At 40.1% G+C, this 23,449-nt stretch overlaps 1 protein-coding gene across 3 annotated transcripts in view; it reads right to left on the bottom strand.

Annotated features, from left to right (window-relative positions):
• Nucleotides 1-23,449, bottom strand: part of LSAMP (limbic system associated membrane protein) — a 712,212-nt gene that overhangs the window by 22,212 nt on the left and 666,551 nt on the right. For 2 of the 3 annotated variants that reach the window (XM_086320663.1, XM_086320641.1), the window contains 3 exons: nt 18,192-18,312; nt 17,579-17,727; nt 6,908-6,943 (listed from right to left, as the gene is read on the bottom strand). In XM_086320663.1, the coding sequence (XP_086176789.1) occupies nt 6,908-6,943; nt 17,579-17,727; nt 18,192-18,312 (306 nt within the window). The remainder of the gene's footprint in view (nt 1-6,907; nt 6,944-17,578; nt 17,728-18,191; nt 18,313-23,449) is intronic. The other variant, XM_086320652.1, reaches the window with a different exon arrangement.

Raw genomic sequence — 23,449 nt, 5'->3', positions numbered from 1 at the left:
ATGCTAACACCACCAAAACCTTTTCTTTGGTTTTGTTTGAAGGATGTCAAAGAAAGAGTGTATAAAAAAATGCAAGGTGAATATGGTGGAAAATGTAGAGAAAAAGAAGATCAAGAAATACAGATAACAAAAATAAGAATTTCAGGTGAAAAAGAAAGAGAGGGAGCCAAGGGGCAGACTAAAATGAAAGATTATAGTTTTGCGGGGCTATCCTATGAAATTTGTCAGGAGCCAAGACTTTACTGATGATTGAATTCTTGGAAGAATATGTGTTCTTTCTTGACCTTTTTTCCTTTGAAACTTTCTACCTATTTTTTTTCATTTTTATTGTAGCATAGTTGCTTTGCAATGTTGTGTTAGTTTATATTGTACAAGGGAATCCATTACACATATACATACATCTTTTTGACTCTTAAATAGTGCCACTTGATCTTAAGGACTCTTGACCTTTTCTCTGAACCTAGAGCAAAACTTCCAAAGAAAGGACCATCTTCTTGGCTAAACTCAGCAACTCTTCTCAAAGTACATGGCTATTTAACATTCAGCTGAGGGACTGAACCCAGGTCTCCTACATTGCAGGTAAATTCTTTACTGTCTGAGCTACCTTTTGGTACCTTTTGGTAGGGATGTACTGGAAGTTCCCAGTACATCGCTACCCACCTGCTAAATGTCACACTTGATGCAAACACCAGGGTGAGCTCCCCTGGGGGTGCTCTCCAAAGACCAAAGGGACCTGTATAAGCATTTTCTGTCCATTCAAGATCCTGGTCTTGTCACCCTTTGGGGCAGCAAGCCAGTATTTTCTGCTGCAAATCTCTTTGAGCTCTTCTTAGGCAGCTTTATTCCTTTTAATTAAAAAGACAAGACTGTCAATTACTTAAACTTAATCCCCACATGTAATTGTTACTTTGAAAGATATTTTTTCTCATAAAGCTCATAGAAGAGAAATATTTCCATCAAATTAAAATTTAGTGGGAGCTTGCATTTTCAAAAATTATATATATTCATCTTTAAGTCCCTGCTGGCTATAGAAATCTAAATAGCACAGCAAAGTTTAAGTGCGGGGATCACCATGAAAGGCTGCCTGATGCAGGCCGATCCAGACTAGGAAAACAGGAAAAGGCATTAGGAAAGAGTCCCAGTACTAAAAATTCTCCTACCTTTAAATTGATGCTATATGGTTTTTAGCCATTTCACTTGAAGCTCAATGTAAATTCTAAGAGAGGTTAAGATTTCCAAGCTTCTTTTGAACTTTTAAATAAGAGCATGAATAAATTCAGAATTATTCTGGCTAGAAAACTTTAATGAGGAGAGAATAAGAACTTCTTAGGAAACGGCAAAAGGAAGAAGGAAACGGTTGAAGAGCAAAACAAGAAGTGGATTCAACAGAGAGAAGTGCATGTTACAATGGGTCCAAATTGGTGGTGTGGCCCACCTGTAACAGTTGAGTCTAAGTCACTGAATTGGTGGGTAAAGTATTGATTCTAGGTGAAGTATTGGCCAAACTATCCCCCTTGAGATAAACCAGGAGGAAGTTAGACTTTTATTCCCGTGAAAGGAGTCAGGGGATTGTTGTCAGATATTCGTGTCAACTCTCAGTTATCTTCATGTGAATTAATCAGGGCTCGTGATTCTACTGTAAATTCGTGTTGACATGGCTACCTAAGTTCTGTCAATAAAATCAAGGCCCTTATTTCCATCGGCTAGTGGGAAAGGAGCAATGCACTTAAACACTGAAGCCTTTCCTAGGACATGCTTTACACCTTTGACCAGGAAAAAAGTGCAGGTTTTTTAGATTGATCATTATGGACTAGTCTGACAGGTGCTAATGCCCAGTCGGGCATCCCCTGCAAGTGTGTGCCTCACAGTAGAGAACGGTGTAACCGCGGCTCCTCTGAAGTGGAGCGTTATGACAGTGTTGAAAAATAATGAAAAGTATACTTTGTTTGGCCTTAGGATCCTTCTGTATTTACATTATTAACAGTGTGGGTATTTCAGACACCCCTAGAATCCAAAATACAGCCATCTATAACAAAGCCAAGGGTTTCCCTGGTGGCTCAGATGGTAAAGAATCCACGTGCAATGAAGTAGACCTGGGTCAATCCCTGAGTCAGGAAGATCCCCTGGAGAAGAGAATGGCTGCCCACTCCAGTATTCTTGCCTGGAGAATCCCACGAACAGAGGAGCCTGGAGGACTACAGTCCATGGGGTCGCAAAGAGCTGGACACAACTGAGTGACTGTGCACAAGCACAGAATGAAGCCAAACCAAGTTTTATCAAATTAATATCTAGGCAACGTAATACTCGATACAAGTGCATCTTTAAAAAGTATAAGACAAATGTGTATCTGAATAGGATTATTTTGAATTCAATAAGCATTCTTTTGAGGAACTTGAAGCTCTCTTTTACATATTATTTAAAACACCACTTTGAGTTTGTAGGCATGAAAAATATAATTTCTTTCCCATTTCACAGTTGGAAAAACTGAATTAAAGAGAACAATGCTAGTAATTATCCATGATTAATAGAGGTGTGTATGTAAATCAGCCTGAATAAGTGTGTGAAATTAGATGTCCCGATGCCAGATAGCTCTGCTCATGTTTTTTAACGACTAAGCTTTCAAATCTCTGTGTGTTGAGTGGGTCTGGAATGAACTTTGTAAAGGTGTATGGATATTAAGGCAACTGTATTGTTTATTAGAAGCATTATAATACATAAAATAAATTAGATGAGTGTTTAAAATTCATTAGACAGATATATCTAATACATATCTAATGAACATGAATGCATACATACTGTCTATTTATAATGTGCTAGAGTTTATATATGTGCCTGGGTGCAACAAGGAGTAGACTGAAATTTGGGCGGAATTTGATGGTTAAAAGCGTGGGAGAAGGTGCATGTTAGTTTCTTAGGGGTGTGGGGATTAATTGGATTAGTACATGCCAAAGCTCTTAGAATTCTTTGTTACATGAGAATTCCACTATGTTAACGATTATTATTATTATTACTGTTATTACTAGACAAGGTGACACTGCTGTTATAATAAGGAGCTGAAAAGAAGCATTCTCTCTTCAATACCTGGGAAAATATCCTACAGAAAATAAATGAAGCTGTAGGGGTGGTCCAGGCACCCTCACAGCCTGGGATCTTTGGAGGATTTTCCCCCCAGTTTTTCTTCCATGCCAGTGGTCTGACTTGAGAACCCATTCCTGGGAGTGCCGGGTGAGGGTAGGTCCATCTCTTCCTCTTTCTGGATACAGAATCTGGCTGTTCTGATGCCAGGCCTGCCCTGAGCCAACACTGGTCTCCCTGTGGGAGGAAGCAGGCCAGGCGGACTGCAGATTTCTACAAGCCTGGTTTGTTTGTGGGCTGGATTTTAATTTTTTTTTAAACTTTAATTTGTTGGGGGGGGGGGTTGTTTTGTTTTCAGAGCAAGCTTTAGACAGCTGTATTAATCATGCAAACCCAGCCATGTGCAATGCGTTTTATCAATGGAAAAACAGGAATGGAATGGCAAGCAGCTGTGAACAAACCCAATGCAGTGCCTGAACTTGGAAGATAATCTCAACATTTCCCAAACCCGCTCGCCACATGGGGTTAGTGAATGGAAAGGCTGTTCACTTGGGATAAATAATCAGATGGGAGGCAAACAGAGGAGACAGACTCTAGGGTTATTAATTTTTTTTTTTTTTAAGTGGCAGCGATTGCGACCAGAGCGCCTTGAGCTCACGGGAATTCTTCACTTGAGGGTGATAAACACACAACAATGGTGGCTTGTCCTTGGCCTTTTCTCTTCTTTCCCTTTATTTTTAACTTCCTGAGGCTGGTTTCCTCACCTCACTCTGCGCCTGCGGTCCTTCTAAAGGTGAGAGCCTGTCTGGTTCATGTCCATCACGAGGAGCTGTTCCCAAGCGAGTTGATGGGGAGGAGATGGGAGCCCGGTTACCATGTCTCAGTATTCAGAGCCCTCAGGAAATGATTTAAGACTAACAAAGTGAGAAACGCTCCCTCAGATATTTAGAGTTGGCTCTTTCCTCATTTTACAATTCAGTGGATTTTCTGCAGCGATATAGTCAAGGATAGTTATGCAAATATATGCAATTCAGGACTCATTTCAGAATAAATAAACCTAAATTAAAATTAATGGGAAAAACACCTATCAGAAACAGATCAAAAATGGAACACTATTTGTTTTATTTATTTATATGTGTCTCTTAAATTAAGGAGCAGGGAAGCACCCTGATTTTTGGGTTTTTTGTTATTTGTTTCTGGTATAAGAGGAAAGGAAATTTGAAATTTTCTGATTGGCTGCAGACAATACAAATTATTCTTTGGTGTAATTCCAGTATTATTATTATCACTGCAGAAAATCAAGTAATATGATGAAGGGAACCCAAGGGAAATACATTTGATTTATTGAGCCTTGTTTTTGTTTAATCACAGCTTGAAGGGGTTTAGGACTGCATTCCTGCTGTGACTCTGCTGTTTATCCCCAGTCAGCTTGATGAGCCATGTAGAGTGGGGGTAAGGAGGGGAGACCCTCCAATGAGAGATATTAACAATGAAGCAGCTGAAATTAAACATATGTTTCTGTTACTGGAAAGTAGGAGGGAAAGTTCTCTTTTTTTATGACGGGAGGACAGAAAGAAGCTTTGGGACTTTCTCCTACTTTCAAAACACCTTAAGGAAATTAATTGGCTCAGAATCCTTCAAGCCATTTGCATCAACCATCTGCTTCAAGACATCTTCACACTTTAGGGTGGGAAGGTAGGATTCCACATAGATGATGACAACATAGGATATTTAATGAAATGAAGGTGTCTTGTCCTAGAGCTATGACCACAGTGAAGCAGTCATCTTTTCTTAGAGACTTCAGTACTCAAGGGGCACCATAAAAAAGATTAAGGATCCTGTGTGTTAGTATTTTTTTCCATAGGAAACTGCATTTCACATGGGCTGCCATCTTGATTGGAAAGAGGAGTGGGGAACAGATTTGATTCTAGAAATTAAAAGTCCTTATGAGACATAGGAAACTTAAGGGGGTACTTTCTATAACCACCTCTCACACCACCTACCCCAAGTCTCCATGAACAGCTTTTCAATTTCTACCAGCAGAAGCCCTAAGTATTAGTAGTAAGAGAAACTATATTCTCTAAAACTATTGGATCTAAAGAAGCTATATCTACGGTCTATCTACAATGCAAAATCAAACTAGGGTCATTCTCCAATCAGCAATTCCGTTTGTGGGAATATATCAAGTTCAACAAAATCCCACAAGCTCCATCCTGGTCCGGACTATTTTTCAATATCAAACACTGTTCCTTTGTGAACAGTGTCTGGCTTCATTTTGTTCACTGTTATATGTATCATAAAGAGTAATCAGATAAAATATTTGGCTTTGGGGCTGTAGAACTGTTCTCATAAAGGATACCTTGAGTCCTAGTGACACTGTACAAAGCTTGTCTTGGATGGAGCACAACCTCTTTGAGAATGTTGTCCATTGGGACAAATGTGTATGTGCATGTTTGTCACATCAAGATACTTGCAAGATGGCAACACGATAAAATGGTGTCAATCTCTGCAGCAACAGTAGAAGATAAATATCTTAAAATAATTGTGGCATGTCAGGAATTCAAAATGGGATACTTCCCATGAACACTAAGTCTCATGTCATGTCTGAAAAAACAGACACATTTTAACAGTCGTATTTTTAGTGGCTGGGGAAGAAAACGGATTTCATCAATGTTTTAGGGAAGAATCTTATTCAACAGAATTCTTCTAAGAATACTTTGGACCTTACTTGAAATTTAAGAATAATTCTTTTATTAAGTTGTCTAGTTGATCCCTGAAACCTTGCGATTCTCATTTCTAATATAATTAAAATAAGTTTGTCTATATGTGAATATATGCATATGCAACACGTTGCGTTATTGACACTCTGCATATCTACACTCATTTCTGGCCTAATTTTTAGTTTAGACAAGTGTTAATGAAACATGATCCGTCTTCCAACTTAGAAAACAGCAGCTTCCAACCTTTAATTCTGAGCACATTTCCTTTAGAGTGTATATGATAATCTTGTTTAATTGGATTTATTTTCTCCACACGAGGCCCTGCATGGCCTACTTTCCATTTTTTTTCCTCAGGTCTTTGAGTGTTATTTGCAAATCACTTTTCTGGAATTTAATTTCAATGGTAGGTTGGTTTCATTTCAGATTTTTGTATTGTTTTAATTTTATTTGCCAATTTGCCTTTAAATAGCCTTAAGATAGAAGGCTGGGGCTGTAACTTGCATTGAAATGTGCTGTAGGAAGCAAAATTTAATTTGAGTGTGTGGAAAGTTCTGTGAAAAGGAATACCAAATGACTACCTTGTTTTCTCATTTGTGTTTCTAAAATAGTTGTGTTTAAAAGGAAAAGTCCCCAAATTAGCCACAATTTTAAGAAAAAGAAATGTCCTCATAATATGGTTGAGTTCAACCTTTGGTGATAGGTAAATTCATTTCTACAAGTGATACAAATGATTTCAGATTTGGATTGTATAAGGTGGTCAGTTAGAAGATTCATATTTTTATGAGCTACAGAATTTAACTAGCTGTGTTCCAAATATGTAAGTTCATAGTTACCTGTAATATGTATTAATTGAACAAAAAATCACTTTCTTAGCTTAGTACTATCTCCCCAGTTACTGACCAACTTGAAGTATAGACCAGTTTTCTGTTTTTCAGTTCATGTGAGGACAACTGACTGACTTTTCTTTGAAGGTTTAAATTTAAAAAAAAAAGTTCCTATTTGTATGTGTATGTGAATTTTGTGAATGTGTTTATCCCTTTCTGTGTTTTGAACATTACAGATGATGGAGAATGACCCAGCAATAGAGCTATGATGATAAAAACAATACTGACCTTGAAGGGGGTGGGGGATTGTGGGTGAAACACGCTCTGAAGGGGAAAAAATAGTAAGCATCATGGAGAGTTTATATGGATAGATAAACAGATATAGGTATATCTTACTCATGTTTAGCTACTTGGACAATTATAAAATAGAAGAGTTTTCATACCTAGGGGATCATATCTCCTATACAGCATTTGTCTGTCTTTCCTGCCACTGCTAAATGATCAGAGAGCTGTTAGTAAAATTTTAAATCCAAAGCCTTTAAAAAAATTAGCTAGAGTAGAGGATAACACCCTATTGTGGTAAGCTTACAAATAGAATCCTACCCTCCTCTGGAGAACCCACCAAGATTAGAGACTTTCTGGAGTGTTTACATTAGTAGTGATCAGATTCAGGGCATATATCTTGGTCCTGGTGCTGGGCTCTTTAACTTCTGATGGATGAACCTTGGTAACTAACAGCTCCTTTCCTCCCTCTAAGCCCTCCTGTTCATATCAGCTTTAGCCAAGCATCCAGAAAATTTATTTTGGTAAACACTAATTCAGATTTTCCTTCAAATTCTTCCTTCCACATTACTGATACCAGGACAAGAGTTATGTCAGGATATAAGCTTCTTGCCATGATACAATTTGATTTTTAGTCTTTTCCTTAATCCCACCCACTTATGATAACACAATCTCATCTGAAGTTTGAAGTCAAATGTGCTTGATGACACCTACTGGTGAGTAGTAAGACATGCTTTTCTTTTAAACACAAGGGTCTCAGCTTATGAGTTTCTCAGAGTTCCATCCCAAAGCTACTAACCATAAACTGAACATGCTGAAAGAGCTCAGGCTTTAAGGTATCCTCTATCTGACTCATTAAAACCCAGGTTTAATTAAACTCTTCTCTGAGGCTCTTTCAGAGAGAGAGAATGTTGCATTAAGGATAAGATGCTTTACTTGGTACCCCCAAACCCTATGATGTAAGTACAATCATAATGCTTATAATGCTTTTCTGCATTCCTCCTAGCAGCTTGGTTAGATAAAGACCAGGGATAAATGAAAATTAACAACAGTCTAAACCATAAAAAGGAAAGCATATTTACATATGCACATCTGTTCTGCTTGCCATCTTATATCATAAGCTCAGAAATTCTGACCAGATTTTTGGCTGAAATTTGGGCACTCGGTACATATGGACACTAAGAAAACCAAGTCTCCTTGCAGAGTGAGCTTTCCTCTAACTTGGATGAAAGTTTTGGTTTAATGCCAAAGTTCTGTAAGTGCATTAAGATAGAACAGGTCAATAACAGCACAGTGAACAATTGTGTCTTAGTTCCACAAGTGTGGAGGAGAAAAATGCTTTAAATCTCCACCAGTTACTTGGTATTAAAGTTTCCAGCTTTGAAAATAAATAGCTAAACTGCTTTCAGCATTTATAGAGCAGTTGGAGACTACTGTTCCATATTATATTCTATACATCCTATCTTATTTTTATTATTACAATTATTATTCATCCTGTTTAAAGGATTCAGCTTAATATTTTCTCATCACACTGTTCACAGCTGGATAAATGCACTCTGCTCTCATTTCAACAAGACCATTTATATTGCTAAACCATCTCATCCACCCTCCTCTTCACCTCTTCAAGTTTCCCAGCTTGTCATTATCGTCTCAGCTCCACCCTGTTATCATCATCTTAGCCCCATCATGGCCCATTAGTTATTCTCATTCTCTTAATTCCCTACCGACTTATCTTTCCTTAGATCCTTCCCCATCCTAGCTTTTTAAGCCTTATTCTTCCAACATCATTTCACTTTCATTTCATCCAAGAGTAGCTGGTTGAGAGGCTTTGCCAAGTCTTAACTAATATCATCAAGTGGTGTATACTTAAATGCTGGGCCCCAGAGATAGTAAAATGGCTTCAAAAGAAGCAGGGAGGCTCTCATTTAAAGCATTCCCTCCAGGGATGGGTTGCTTAGGTGGTACTTGAAGTTTAATCAAGCATAGGTTAAAGATTTTTTTTAATTAAAAAGAGAATTTTAAAACTTCCATACATTGATGTGGTACTGGCTCAGTGTAGATTTCTTTGTATTTTTATTCTTTTATACTCAGTCTCAAAATATCTTACTAATCCATGTATTTCTCTAAAATAGAAGGTAATTGATCAGTAGAATAGTCTTTCTTTAATCTGTTGAATACTCCCTTCCTAAGGGTCAAAGGCTGAGTATAAGGCTGGGCTCTCTGCTCCAAATCTCAAGGTACCAAAAACAAGCCAACAGTCTCACTAGTGTAGCAAACCCAGGCTGCTGAGAGTTAATGAAAATAGGAGTGGGAGGTGTTGGAAACATTGCCCCTGGGTGAGAAGAAAAAAAACAGTGTCTAGTCAGTGAAAAGACATCATTAGTGAAAAAGGGAGGAAGAAATTAGATGCCATTTTATCTCTGAACTACAAAAGATACATCTCCCAATACTTTCCCTACATCAGTTCAGTTCAGTCCCTCAGTCTTGTCTGACTCTTTGCGACCCCATGGACTGCAGCACGCTAGGCTTCCTTGTCCATCACCAGCTCCTGGAGCTTGCTCAAACTCATGTCCCTCGAGTCAGTGATGCCATCCAACCATCTCATCCTCTGTCGTCCCCATTTCCTCCTGCCTTCAGTTTTGCACAGCATCAGGGTCTTTTCTAATGAGTCAGTTCTTCGCATCAGGTGGCCAAAGTACTGGAGTTTCAGCTTCAGCATCAGTTCTTCTAATGAATATTCAGGACTGCTTTCCTTTAGGATTGACTGGTTTTATTTCCTTGCAGTCCAAAGGACTCTCAAGAGTCTTCTCCAACACTGCAGTTCAAAATCATCAGTTCTTCATCGCTTAGGTTTCTTTACAGTCCAACTCTCACATCCATACATGACTACTGGAAAAAACCATAGCTTTGACTAGACAGACCTTTGTCGGCAAAGTAATGTCTCTCCTTTTTAATATGCTGTCTAGGTTGGTCATAGCTTTTCTTCTAAGGAGCAAGCATCTTTTAATTTCATGGCTGCAGTCACCATCTGCAGTGATTTTGGAGCCCCAAAACATAAAGTCTGCCACTGTTTCCATTGTTTCTCCGTCTATTTGCCATGAAGTGATGGTACTGGATGCCATGATCTTAATTTTCTGAATGTTGAATTTTAAGCCAACTTTCAACAACAGGGTCTTCAGTTCCTCTTTGCTTTCTGCCATTAGGGTGGTGTCATCTGTGTATCTGAGGTTATTGACATTTCTCCCAGCAATCTTGATTCCAGCTTGTGCTTCATCCAGCTCAGCATTTTGCATGATGTGCTCTGAATATAAATTAAATAAACAGGGTGACAATATACAGCCTTGACTTACTCTTTTCCTGAATTGGAACCAGTCTGTTGTTCCATGTCCAGTTCTAACTGTTGCTTCTTGACCTGGATACAGATTTCTTAGGAGGCAGGTTAGGTGGTCTGGTATTACCATCTCTTTAAGAATTTTCCATAGTTTGTTGTGAACCACACAGTCATAGGCTTTGGCATAGTCAATAAAGCAGATGTAAATGTTTTTCTGGAATTCTCTTGCTTTCTAGATGATCCAATGGATGTTGGCAATTTAATCTCTGGTTCCTCTGCCTTTTCTAAATCCAACTTGAACATCTGGAAGTTCTTGGTTCATGTACTGTTGAAGCCAGGCTTGGAGAATTTTGAGCATTAGTTTGCTAGTGTGTTAGATGAGTGCAATTGTGCAGTAGTCGGAACATTCTTTGGCATGGCCTTTCTTTGGGATTGGAATGGAAACTGAACTTTTCCAGTCCTGTGGCCACTGCTGAGTTTTCCAAATTTGCTGGCATATTGAGTGTAGCACTTTCACAACATCATCTTTTTAGGATTTGAAAGAGCTCAACTAGAATTCCATCACCTCCACTAGCTTTGTTCATAGTGATGCTTCCTTCCTAAGGCTCACTTGACTTCACATTCCAGGATGCCTGGTTCTAGGTGAGTGATACACACCATTGTAGTTATCTGGGTCATGAAGATCTTTTTTGTATAGTTCTTCTGTGTATTCTTGCCACCTCTTCTTCATATCTTCTGCTTCTGTTAGGTCCCTACCATTTCTGTCCTTTATTGTACCATCTTTGCATGAAATATTTCCTTGGTATCTCTAATATTCTTAAAGAGATCTCGAGTCTTTCCCATTCTATTGTTTTCTTCTATTTCTTTGCATTGATCACTGAGGAAGGCTTTCTTATCTCTCTGTGCTGTTCTTTGGAACTCTGCATTCAGATGCTTGTATCTTTCCTTTTCTCCTTTGCCTTTAGCTTCTCTTCTTTCCTCAGCTATTTGTAAGGCCTCCTCAAACAACCATTTTGTCTTTCTTTTTCTTGGAGATGGTCTCGATCACTGCCTCCTGTACAATGTCACAAACCTCCATCCATAGTTCTTCAGGCACTCTATCAGATTTAATCCCTTGAACCTATTTGTCACCTACACTGTATAATTGTGAGGGATTTGATTTAGGTCATACCTGAATGGTCTAGAGGTGTTCCCTATTTTCTTCAATTTCAGTCTGAATTGGCAATAAGGAGTTCATGATCTGAGCCACAGTCAGCTCCTGTACTTGTTTTTGCTGACTGTATAGAACTTCTCCATCTTTGGGTGCAAAGAATATAATCAATCTGATTTTGGTGTTGACCATCTGGTGATATCCATGTGTAGAGTCATCTCTTGTGTTGTTGGAAGAGGTTGTTTGCTATGACCAGTGCATTCTCTTCACAAAACTCTTTTAGCCTTTGCCCTACTTCATTTTGTACTCCAAGGCCAAATTTGCCTGATACTCCAGGTATCTCTTGACTTCCTTCTTTTGCATTCCAGTCCCATATAATGAAAAGGACATCTTTTTTGTGTGTTAGTTCTAGAAGGCCTTGTTGGAGAAGGCAATGGCACCCTACTCCAGTACTCTTGCCTGGAAAATCCCATGGACGGAGGAGCCTGGTAGGCTGCAGTCCATGAGGTCACTAAGAGTCAGACACAACTGAGAGACTTCACTTTCACTTTTCACTTTCATGCATTGGAGAAGGAAATGGCAACCCACTCCAGTGTTCTTGCCTGGAGAATCCCAGGGATGGTGGAGCCTGATGGGCTGCCGTCTATGGGGTTGCACAGAATCGGACACGATTGAAGCGACTTAGCAGCAGCAGCAGCAGCATAAGGCTTTGTAGGTATTCATAGAACTGTTCAACTTCAGCTTCTTCAGTTTTACTGGTTGGGGCATAGATTTCGATTACTTTGTTACTGAATGGTTTGCCTTGAAAATGAACAGATATTATTCTTTTATTTTTGAGGTTGCACCCAAGTGCTACATTTCAGACTCTTTTGTTGACTATGAGGGCTCCTCCATTTCTTCTAAAGGATTCATGCCCACCGTAATAGATATAATGGTCATCTGAGTTAAATTTGCCCATTCCGGTCCATTTTAGTTCACTGACTCTTGTTATTTTCTGTTTGACCACTTCCAATTTACCTTGATTCATGGACCTAACATTCCAGGTTCCTGTGCAATATTGTTCTTTACAGCATTGGACTTTACTTCCATCACCAGTCACATCCCCAGTTGGGCATTGCTTTCACTTTGGCTTTGTCTCTTCATTTTTTCTGGAGTTGTTTCTCCACTGTTCTCCAGTAACATATTGGGCACCTACCGATCTGGGGAGTTCATCTGTCAGTGTCTTATCTTTTTGCCTTTTCATTCTGTTCATGGGGTTTCCAGGCAAGAATACTGAAGTGGTTTGCCATTCTCATCTCCAGTGGACCACATTTTGTCAGAGCTCTCCACCATGACCTGTTCATCTTAGGTGGCCCTACACAGCATGGCTCATAGTTTCATTGAGTTAGACAAGGCTGTGGTCCATGTGATCAGCTTGATTAGTTTTCTGTGGTTGTGGTTTTCATTCTGTCTGCCTTCTGTGGGATAAGGATAAGAGGCTTATGGTAGCTTCCAGATGGAAGAGACTGACTGTGGGGGAAACTGGGTCTTGTGATGTGTAGGGCTATACTCAAGGGCAGGGCTGTATTCCCTTCCTGTTGTTGACCTGAGACCAAACTATGGTGGAGGTAATGAAGATAATGGTGACCTCCTTCAAAAGGTCCCATGGATGCACTGCCTCACTCAGTGCCCCCGACCCTGCAGCAGGCCATCACTGACCCATGCCTCCACCAGAGACTCCTGGACACTCCTGGGCAAGTCTGGGTCAGTGTCTTGTGGGGTCACTGCTCCTTTCTCCTGGGTCCTGGAGTGCGAAGGTTTTGTTTGTGCCCTCCAAGAGTCTGTCTTCGCATTCCTGTGAAAATTCTGGTGGCTCTATGGTGGGGTTAATGGCAATCTCCTCCAAGAGGGCTTATCCCACACCCAGGTCTGATGCACCCAGAGCCCCTGGCCCTGTGGCAGGCCACTGCTGACCCGTACCTCCTCAGGAGACACTCAAAAAATCAAAGGCAGGTCTGGTTCAGTCTCTGTGAGGTCTCCTGGTGCGCACAAGGTTTTGTTTGAGCCCTCTGAGCACCTACGTATACACATCTAGATAATGTGTTAGTCTGGAGCTTGGCTCTGGAAGGAGGTTCAGTTCAGTTCAGTTCAGTCGCTCAGTCATGTCCGACTCTGCGACCCCATGAATCACAGCATGCTAGGCCTCCCTGTCCATCACCAACTCCAGGAGTTCACTTAAACTCATGTCCATTGAGTCAGTGATGCCATCCAGCCATCTCATCCTCTGTTGTCCCCTTCTCCTCCTGCCCCCAATCCCTCCCAGCATCAGGGTCTTTTCTAATGAGTCAACTCTTCACGTGAGGTGGCCAAAGTATTGGAGTTTCAGCTTCAGCATCAGTCTTTCCAATGAACACTCAGCACTGATCTCCTTTAAGATGGACTGGTTGGATCTCCTTGCAGTCCAAGGGACTCTCAAGAGTCTTCTCCAATACCACAGTTCAAAAGCAAGGAGGTTACCTGAGTTTAAATCCCAGAAGTCTTATTTAGTAACACGAATTATTTGACCTCTTTGTAGAATGGAGGAATGTGAGCGCCTGGTAAAGTAAATCATCTTTCCTGGTGATTAAGCGAGATCACACATGTTAGGTGTTTGGCACGTGCACAGTATGTCCTACGTACTCGCTAGATAAGAAGTCATTATATTATGGATAGAATCATCTCCCTTATTCTTCCTCCCTAGTTATTTCTTTAAAAATAACTCCATGTAAGCACTGAAACAAGATAGTTTCCCTTTGTGGGTATCTTGCAGTCACAAGTTTGGATACATGGGATCTGTTATTTTACATATGCTGACAATAGAATATCTCTTGGCACCACCAGACCCAGTCTTCACCTATACGATGCATATTCCTACATCTGACAAAAGCTAAGGAGCTGAATCCTTTTCCATCCATGTTGTACTCCTGGATTAATGTGTTCAGAAAAGCGATACAATGTAACACTTTGCCCAGGATGAAGACAAAGCTATCAAAGGCATTACTTGGCTAAATAGACTAAGATATTATGGATCCTTAATAAACAAGAAGACTAGAATGAATGGAGGACAAGACAAATGAGAAAGGAATGATTCCACTGGCTTAGAAAAAATTACTATGAAAACAATGTATTCTTGCCCTCTAGTTCAATTATTTTGACCCATTTGGAAGTCAGTATTTGAATAGAGTGTGGAGAAGTGTATGTCTGTGTGTGGTGGATATATCAGTGACCGCAAACTGACACTGTGTACCCAGTCAGCACACGTCACTGTGGTAGACATGGAAAATATGCTGATGCACCTGTGAAGGTGGATAATTGCGAACTCTTCAGGGGTTCTGGCTCGAGATTTACCTGCTGCTGCCTCTGGCTGGCCGCAGCTCACCAGCTGCCTCGTCTGCTCTGGACTGGCTGGGTCAGCAGAGCACCCTGCTGCCCACATAATGCTGTCTGTCACATGGGGCTGGCCGTGGCCACCCTCCCAAGCATCTCTCTCCTCCTGACCTTGTGCTATGGGAAAGTACTGCTAACAGCAGTGTCTTCCTTCTTCCCAGTAAACCTGTCTACTTTGAATCTAAGTAATGGGCAATATGTTCATACATGTACTTTCTTTTTTCCTTGTCTTCTTTTCCTTGTGTGCTCTCTTCCTCCACCCCCACGTTTCTTTTGCCTGTGCAGAACTGGCTACAACAGAGTCATGTTCCTAAAATATCCAGCTATAAAGGCTTTAACAACATATCTCCCAAACCCAAATTGGGGTGGCAGGGTGGGCTATTCCTCCTACAAGAAGCAGAGCTTTCCCCTTAAAATATTCACACTTGGGCCTTGGGTCGAAAAATCAGGACTGTAAATTCACTAATGTTTGGCAATTTTAATAGCTTCTTTTCACCTCAAAGCTCAGTGACCTTTTGCATCTGTTCTTCCGTAAGGATTACACCTCCTAACATTCCCATCAAATGGGAAATCAATTCCAGGCCGAATGCTGAGACAGGTGTCTGTGTGCAGAGCAGGTGCCTGTGTGGGTGGCCCTGCAGAGGGTCCCCCGAAAGTGGCACATTAATCATAGCCCTGTGCACTTCTCAGATGTATAATGAGGGTGACTTCTACAAAACCATCAAGGGCAATATGACCATGACTTGCCCGATTTCTTGATTCTTAGTTAACAAGCAGAAATTCTGTAAGATTCTTGATATTTCTTTATCTTACTGGGTGGAGTCCTTTATGTGGACTTTTGTGAACAGAACCATAGTATTTTAGAGCTTGAGATGACCTTTCATTACCACCAGTGGTATCTCTATTATCTTTGACCTAGCCTGTGCTCTTTTTCTCCTCTTCAAATGATTCTTTTCCTCTTCTTCCTCTTTTTCTTTCTTTCATACCTGTGTAAAATAGGCTACCATGGAGCCTACACCATCTTTCTATCCTTCTTGCCCTTCTTCTTTCTCAGTCTATAGGTATCATTATATTTATTATTTGAAATATGTCATTAGTACAGTCCTTCTGAGTGGGAAAAGAAGGTACTTTTATGCCAATTTATAGTTGCTCACTTTCTCTAACTAATCCAATTATACCATTTTCTCTTTTCCAATCCCCCTAAAAACCTCTTGTTAACTGTATGTTGTTCTACTTAATCAGCTCCCCTTAGATTTGTCAGAATCTCAAGTTTCAGAGTTGAGGCTGCTTTCCCCTCTATTTATGGAATCCCTAATGTCAGGAATGAAACAGGTAAGTACATTTCTTAATAAATGTCTTCTCAAATGTTTTGAGATATCAATGTCTCCTCCAGCTTAAGTCAAAAACACTGATGTTTGGTCTTTGGAGACAAGTAAACAGGGATATGAATTTTAAGCTTCATATTGACGCAATATTTGTAGCACAGCTGTATCCCATCAAACGTACCAACTGAAGTCAATGGGAGTTATGGATGAGAAACTGAAGGTCAAATTCAGAAGAGTTTGTGGTGGTGTTTTGTTTGTTTGTTTGTTAGTAAGTGGAGTTGGATCTTGAGCAGTTTTAAAATGACTTTAATACTGTTTCAAGGGAACTCTTAAATTGATTCTTCTCTTAAAAATCTTTTCCTTGAAGGCTTATCTAAACTGAATAAAGCAAGATGAAGACATTTCTCCTGGCACTAGTGTTTCTAAATTTTCCAATTTAGCCCATGAAGGAAACAACAACAGCAAAGCTTCTAGTAGCTTGTTATTTCATAATAATAATAATAAATTTGTTGGACTTTCTCTGGCCAAATGAACTCTCTGGTCCAGCATGTGCTAACTCTTTGGTTTGTTTTACTTATTCTGATAAACATTTTCCTATCCTAATTGTCCTCATTTTCCCTGATCTCATGGATCATACTTCTATTTTTCAGGAGGCATATGATTCTACACTCGTATGCTCATAGTTGCCAGGCCAACAAGTCAGGGGGCAGGTATCTAACTATAACATGCTGTTCAAGGGAACAGCTAGAAGGTGGGCTTTCCTATGAAATTACTGTTTCCAGTAACTTAAAACAACTTGTCCTTCCTTAGTCTGCCTTGAGGATTTTCTTTGGTCTTCAGAAGAAACTTTGCTTCTGTCTCTCATCATCCTATTTCTCTTCCAAAAAATCTATCAGACAAATAATGTTTCTTGCTGTCACACTGAAACCTTTCTGCAACCATTTCTCCTCCTTTAGATTTTATATTATGTTTTAATCATTCATTCCACTCTACCTCTTGTGTTGTTAAAAATACACTTTCTTTTTCCAGCTTCTCCCTTCTCCCAGCACCTTATCCATCCTCCCTGAATACTGCTTCTTCAATCACTCCCATGCCTGCCATTTTTAAAGAGCTATCCACTTTCCAGGATCTTACATCATCTAGGCTCCTTAAAGAGACCATCACCAGAGAGATTTTTGTTCAATGAATATTCTTACAGTTTAACCAGCCAGGAAAGAAAAACTAAAAAAATCAGACAAAGAAACAAGGCAGTTGTCACAAGTAAGTCAGGGACTAGAGAGGGCAGGTATTCCATTTGTAAATTTTGTCTTATGATAGGGATTGAGAACTTGTGGTTTTGTTTCAGTGGTGATACTCTGATTTTTGCATAAGTTTATATTTGATAGTAAGGGAACGATGTTCAAATTTTCCACGGGAGAAACTTCGCCTTGGTTCTCCTAAGTGGGCCCCCTCTTTGGCATACTTACTGAAAAGGACGAGGCTGGCGTTGGTCATCCCCAGGTTGTTGGCAGCCACGCATGTGTAGTTGCCATAGTGCTCTTCAGTGACATTGGTCACTGTCAGGGAGGACTGGCCCTCCGTGCTCTTAATCTCAAGGCCATTGGCACTGTTTATCCTAAGGGTTCAAAGACAGAAGAGTAAAGAGAAACAACTATGAAGATTTGGCGTAGTCATTTATTTTTCATCTTTTACATTGAAGTAAAGGGAGCGAAAGGAAGTAGTTAGAGCCTGTTGATCCTGCTCAATTCCTCATTTTAATGGCGCAGTCCCAAAGTATCAGAATAAAGTCTACTGATGGAGACAGCTCGGGAATGGATGAGTTTCACTGGGCTTTGGTTTCTGTTCCAGGCAAGAAAGACTTGCAGGTGGAAACTGCCCACTCTGTGCATGTAACCTGCGTGCTTTGGGGCTGGAGTCCAAGAGCTACAGTCCCAAAGCACCAGGTAAAAAGCCTTGGAAAAGGAATAGTCTAATTGGAAAGGCCTAGTAATTATGGCTGGGGTGGGTGTTTCATCAGGGCTTCTGGTTTCCCTCGCTGAGGAGTGAGACCCAGGAGGGCACAGCAGATTGGGAACAAACCTGGTGTCATCTCGGTACCACTCAAAGTCAGGTGCAGGCACTGCCGAGGCCTCGCATTTGAGGGAAGCTTTTCGGCCGGTGGTGGCTTCGTTGCTCTTGGATTCCGTGATAGTGGGAGGATCTATAGGAAGGACAGACACACAGTTTAGTTTACATGAGCTTTGGATGGTGCTCCAGAATTTCCATGCCAGGAGGAGTTAGAAAGAATAGTGTGACTGCAGAGGAGCAGGACAAAAACAGTCTTAAAGCTCCATTTATGTGAATGATGTGATCAGCTGAATGGGATTGATCACTAGAAAACTAAATGAAAATCAGAGATCAATGAAACTGTAGACTTGGTTTATTTAAATGTGGCACTGAAAAGGGTTTTATGGAACTGAAATCTAGGATTTCTTTTTCTCTTCCAGTAGATCATCCATTATTCCAATCACAGGTTATCATATTTACATAGTTTTTTTTCTTTTTGTACATTAAGTGGTGATACTAAAGGACTTGGGATTTGAAATGTGTAATCTGAGCTTTTTTCTTTTTCACCTTCATCAGCATCATTATTATTATTGTTACCTTCAGAGATGGTAGTAAGAAATCTGACCAAAACCACAGAGCACTACAGTCCTTTTATCTCAGGCTTAGCCTGATACCGTTGCAAGAATTCAGGAAAACAAACTGATGTTAAATAATTACTATACTGTTTTTCCTCCTCTGTGTTCCATTATTTCCATTCTCCAGGTCAGTTTTGCTTTTATGAGTGAGAGTGCAGTTTGAAGTCTATTGTGGTACATGAATATCTTCCTGGGGTTCCATCTTCTCTCTTTGGCTGTTGCACACTTGATTTTTTCTGCTTAGTACTGGGCCTACAAAACTGACAGCCTTGAAATGAACTCAGAAATACATTCTAATTTTCCATGATTCTCTCAAGCAATCCCATGGAAAGTGGAACAAGGGTTTACAGGATCACAGGACTCAGCCACAAGGGTAAACTTAAGCTCTAGGCTTGAGGATGCCGTTTGTGCAATTTATGGACTTTTCAAGGAGAAAAAAACTTCTGTCCAAAGGTCATTTGCCAGAAAATGGCAACTTGGCTGTGTGTACATGGATAAAATAGACCCAAACCACCTGTTTATATTTTACAGATGAAAAACCTTATTTAGGTAAATTAGTGAAGTGAACTTTAGTATTAAAAAATCATTGAATTCATCTCTGCTCTTTAGCACCTGGTTCAAGTCACTTTTTTTCAGGGTTTTATCTTCATAATCAAAATCTATTTTCCAAGTTTTCTGCCTCTAGAAGATCTGGATTCTGTTAGTTTAAAAAGATGTACAAAAGCATCAGGTTAGTCTGCAATTTTCTCCCCCATTTCATTTTCACGTGAGCTTGGGCATCTTTAAATTACTGTCAGAGAGAGGAAGAGTCAGAGCACACCTGGAGAGCATGGCCAGCCCATGTGTAAACACGTGCCAGAGAGGGAGGGGTTGTTGTTCTGTTTTAGATTGATCTCCTCATTTCTGTAGAGACACAGAAAGGCAACATGGAGAGTGGAAAGAACCCTGGACTAGAACCTAGGCTTGCTGGAATTTAGTCTCTGTTTGGTTGTGAGGACTTCCCATCACACACTGTATCTTTCTGAGCCTTAGTTTTATTATTTATAAAATGAAGGAACAACACATTAGAGATCTATAGAGTATCCCTTCAACTTGGAAAAAAAAAACGGCCAATTCTAACCCAAACAGCCCATTCATCACAAATGGGTAGCATGAGGACCCAAGTGTATTTTCATACCATTAATCCTTAAATTGCTAATTTCAAAATTGTAACTCATTTATCTAATATATGGGTTGAGGGGTCAGGATTAGCAACCAGAAACAGAAACTGGAGGTCTGATTTTGACTCTTAAGCAGAGCTGTGGCCTGGTCAAATGTCTGTACCCCTTTGAGCTTTCTCTTTCTCATATTTTCAAATAAGAAATTAGTTTAAAATGATCACCAAGGTTCCTTTTAAAATTCTTTCATTCCATAATTGGTTATGTCAATTGTTAGAGCACATGAGTTCAGAGGTTAATGTAATGATTAGAGGTAGTGGTATGAGGGAGGTATTTGTACAGAGGTGGGGCATTGAGTAAAAATTAAGAGCTTGGATTTAAAGTTTGACAGACCTGAGCTCAAATTTAGTCTCTGTCCTTCATAATTAAGAGAGCTCATTACTTTGTCTAGAGTCCCACTGTTGCAATATTGTCATCTATAACATGCTGGAACCAGAGGCAGGGAGGATCATTTGGAGATTGCTGAAGGAACCCAGAAACAGCCTGCACTAGGTTTGTGATAAAGGGGATGGAAAGGAATGAACAGGACCGATTTGAGGTGGAGAGATATGGGCTGCAGAACGGACAAGATTAGATGTGAACAGTGAGGGAGGAGTATCAAAGATAACACCCAAGTTTCCAACCTGAGTATCCACGTGATGCCGCCAGTGAATAATGTTAGTTTCCTATCTTCACCGCCTCGCTGTATTAGGTTAGGTTCTTACATTGCTAATAACCCTACAATCTGTAGAATGTTGAGCAGAGGGCTGATCTTGTTTGTGAGTCTATAGGTTTGTTTAACTTCTTAATTTGTAAAATGAGTTTTCACCAGTGTTTGTGAGTTTCTGGAGCCACATGGTTAACAGTGTGATGACCAGCCCCAACCTGGGCCAGACTCCATGTTTTCCATCGCCTCTACCCTGGAGCTCATAGTTGGAGCACCTCAACATATTAATAGTCCATGGTGGAGGTCTTCCAGCCCCTCCAGCATGGGACCAGTCATACAAGTCCTAGCTGTACAGTTTTACAGAAACGTTTTTCCTCACTCTGGATGTTTCCTTCCATGTGGTGGGTGGGAGCTTACTTAGTAAACCTCCTTGCTCTGGAACCCAGGGGGTGATTTTTCTACCAGAAAAATTAGGGAAGAACAAACTTGGTTTGTTCGCTTCATCTCTCTTCTTTCCTTCTTCTGGGACCAAACTTCTGGTGGGGATCAGAGGTTCTCTGCTTCTCTAGACTGATGTCTTACGTAGGCTCTCTCCTTCCTGCTCTCATGTGGGCAGGCCTGTCCTGGTCCAGAGCTGCCATGTCTGGGGAGGTAGATGGGGCACACCAAGTTACTACCTCTAACCATGTTGATTTCTCACAATAGGGGCAATTGGGCCTCCTGTATGTCTCTTTTACTCATTTCTCAGAACCTGAATAGCTAAGTAGTAAGCTATTTATTGGGCTTCCCAGGTGGGCTAGTGGTAAATAATCTGCCAGTCAATGCTGGAGACATGAAACACAGGTTCAATCCCTGGGTCGGGAAAATTCCCTGGAGAAGGGAATGACAACCCACTCCAGTATTCTCACCTGGAGAATCCCATGGACAGAGGACCCCGGCAAGCTACAGTCCATAGGATCACATAGAATCAGACACAACTGAAGTGACTTAGCACACACACACACACACACACACACACAAGCTGTTTATTAGCTCCCCAGAGATGCCAGCATGGTGAGGGTGGTGTTGAACTAGGGTTGAATATTTTTAAATGCATTGATCTTGGGACAGGATGAACTGGTCAGTTATAAAGGCCAAACACTTGTTCTTCTCCTTGAACATCTAGGAAGTTTCTCATACCAAGGTGTAGTCACAGAGAATGATAAATGTATGAATAGTTCATTACTTCTAGTATTTCTCAAATGACACAATGGCGCAGGTCTGTTCTGTTCCACAGCTTATTGGAATGAACATTTCAAAATTCATTTGTAATGAACTTTGTATAGGTGAGGCTAAGAAAGTTATTACAAATCATATCATGGCATGTCTAGTATGGTTAAAATAATAGATGTCCTTGTTCAAAATACAGTTATAATTAAAATGTGGCTTAATAAAAATGCTGCACAGAGGTCCATTGTTATTCTTTACCTGACTTTGCAATAGCTTACAATTGTCAGAGGACTCTTCTGGTTATTACTTTAAAATTTGGGGTTCTGAAAATATTAATAAGGGTTTTCTTCTTATATCACCATCAACAAGACTCTTTCAATTAGAATGAACATGATAACAATGATAGTGGCCTAGCAAACAGAATATCATCCATTTAATTTTCCCAGTGTTTGGAATAATAGTATAAAGGAGCAAAATTCTTAATAAAAGATTCAATTTATAGACATTTACCATGTGTCAGCACTCTCCTAGGCTTTATTCATTCTTTTCATCCAAATAGTAGCCCTAGAAGTAAGGATTATTAACCCTATATTATGAATGAGAAGGCAGGTCTGCAGAGGGTTAGTTAATTCTGCAAATTTGCACAGCCAGCATTTGATGGAGTCCATATTTGAACTCATGTTCTGAAGCTCATGCTCTGAACTTCTCTGTATTTCCATTTGAATGAGTTCTTTTGGAGAGAAATTGACTCCTAATACGGAAGAACACCATTTTGGAGAGCATGCTGGTAGCTTAAAAGGTAAATGTTACATATTCAGCTATTATAAGGCACCCAAAGTGGCAGAACATACACTGGCACGGTGGATATAAACCCACATTAGAAATCAGGATTTGTGGGCTCAATTGCTGCCTCTGCCACTTAGGTTGTCACCTCTTGAGGGTGACACATTAACTTCTTAGAGTCCCTCACCTTTGAATATAGATAATAAGACCTTCCTACCTGTCTCACAGGCTTGATGAAAAGACCAAACGAAGTCTCATATATCAGAGCACATTTATCATCTGAAGTGATTACATTTATTATTATTATTATTTTTACTATTTCTCACATGATATCTTGGAAGGAAAGAGGGCTTTAGAATTAGACCTGGGCAGAGTCCTGTCTCTACCACTCACAGGTTCTTTGGTCTTGTGGCAGACAATGCTTACATTTTCTGAGCTCTGTTTTTGTCCTCTGCATGGGATGATTTGATTATCCCCCAGGTTAATGTGTGATGGTGGGCCAGCTGGGTGGCGGGGGGCAGAGAACATCGGCAATAAGAAAGTCATTGTTTTCAGAGAATTTAAAAACAATAAAGACTGTGGCAGATTCATTTTGATATATGGCAAAACCAATGCAATATTGTAAAGTTAAATAAAATAAAATTAAAAAAAATAAAAACAATAAAACTACTAAAAGTTGTCTTTTTTTTTTTTTTTAAAGATCCATATTGTACCAGCAATGCTAAACCAAACATACCAAAAACTGTCAGTGATAAAGTAGGTCAATACTCCTTTTGTGGAGGCAGGCCAGGTCCCATACAC

Source organism: Bos grunniens, chromosome 1 (assembly GCF_055505025.1).
Source record: "Bos grunniens cultivar Pamir isolate PY7600 chromosome 1, Bosgru_T2T1.0, whole genome shotgun sequence".
In the NCBI taxonomy this organism is placed as follows: Eukaryota; Metazoa; Chordata; class Mammalia; order Artiodactyla; family Bovidae; genus Bos; species Bos grunniens.
The sequence above is the reverse complement of the archived record's forward strand: the minus strand, read 5'-3'. Positions and strand labels throughout refer to the sequence as shown.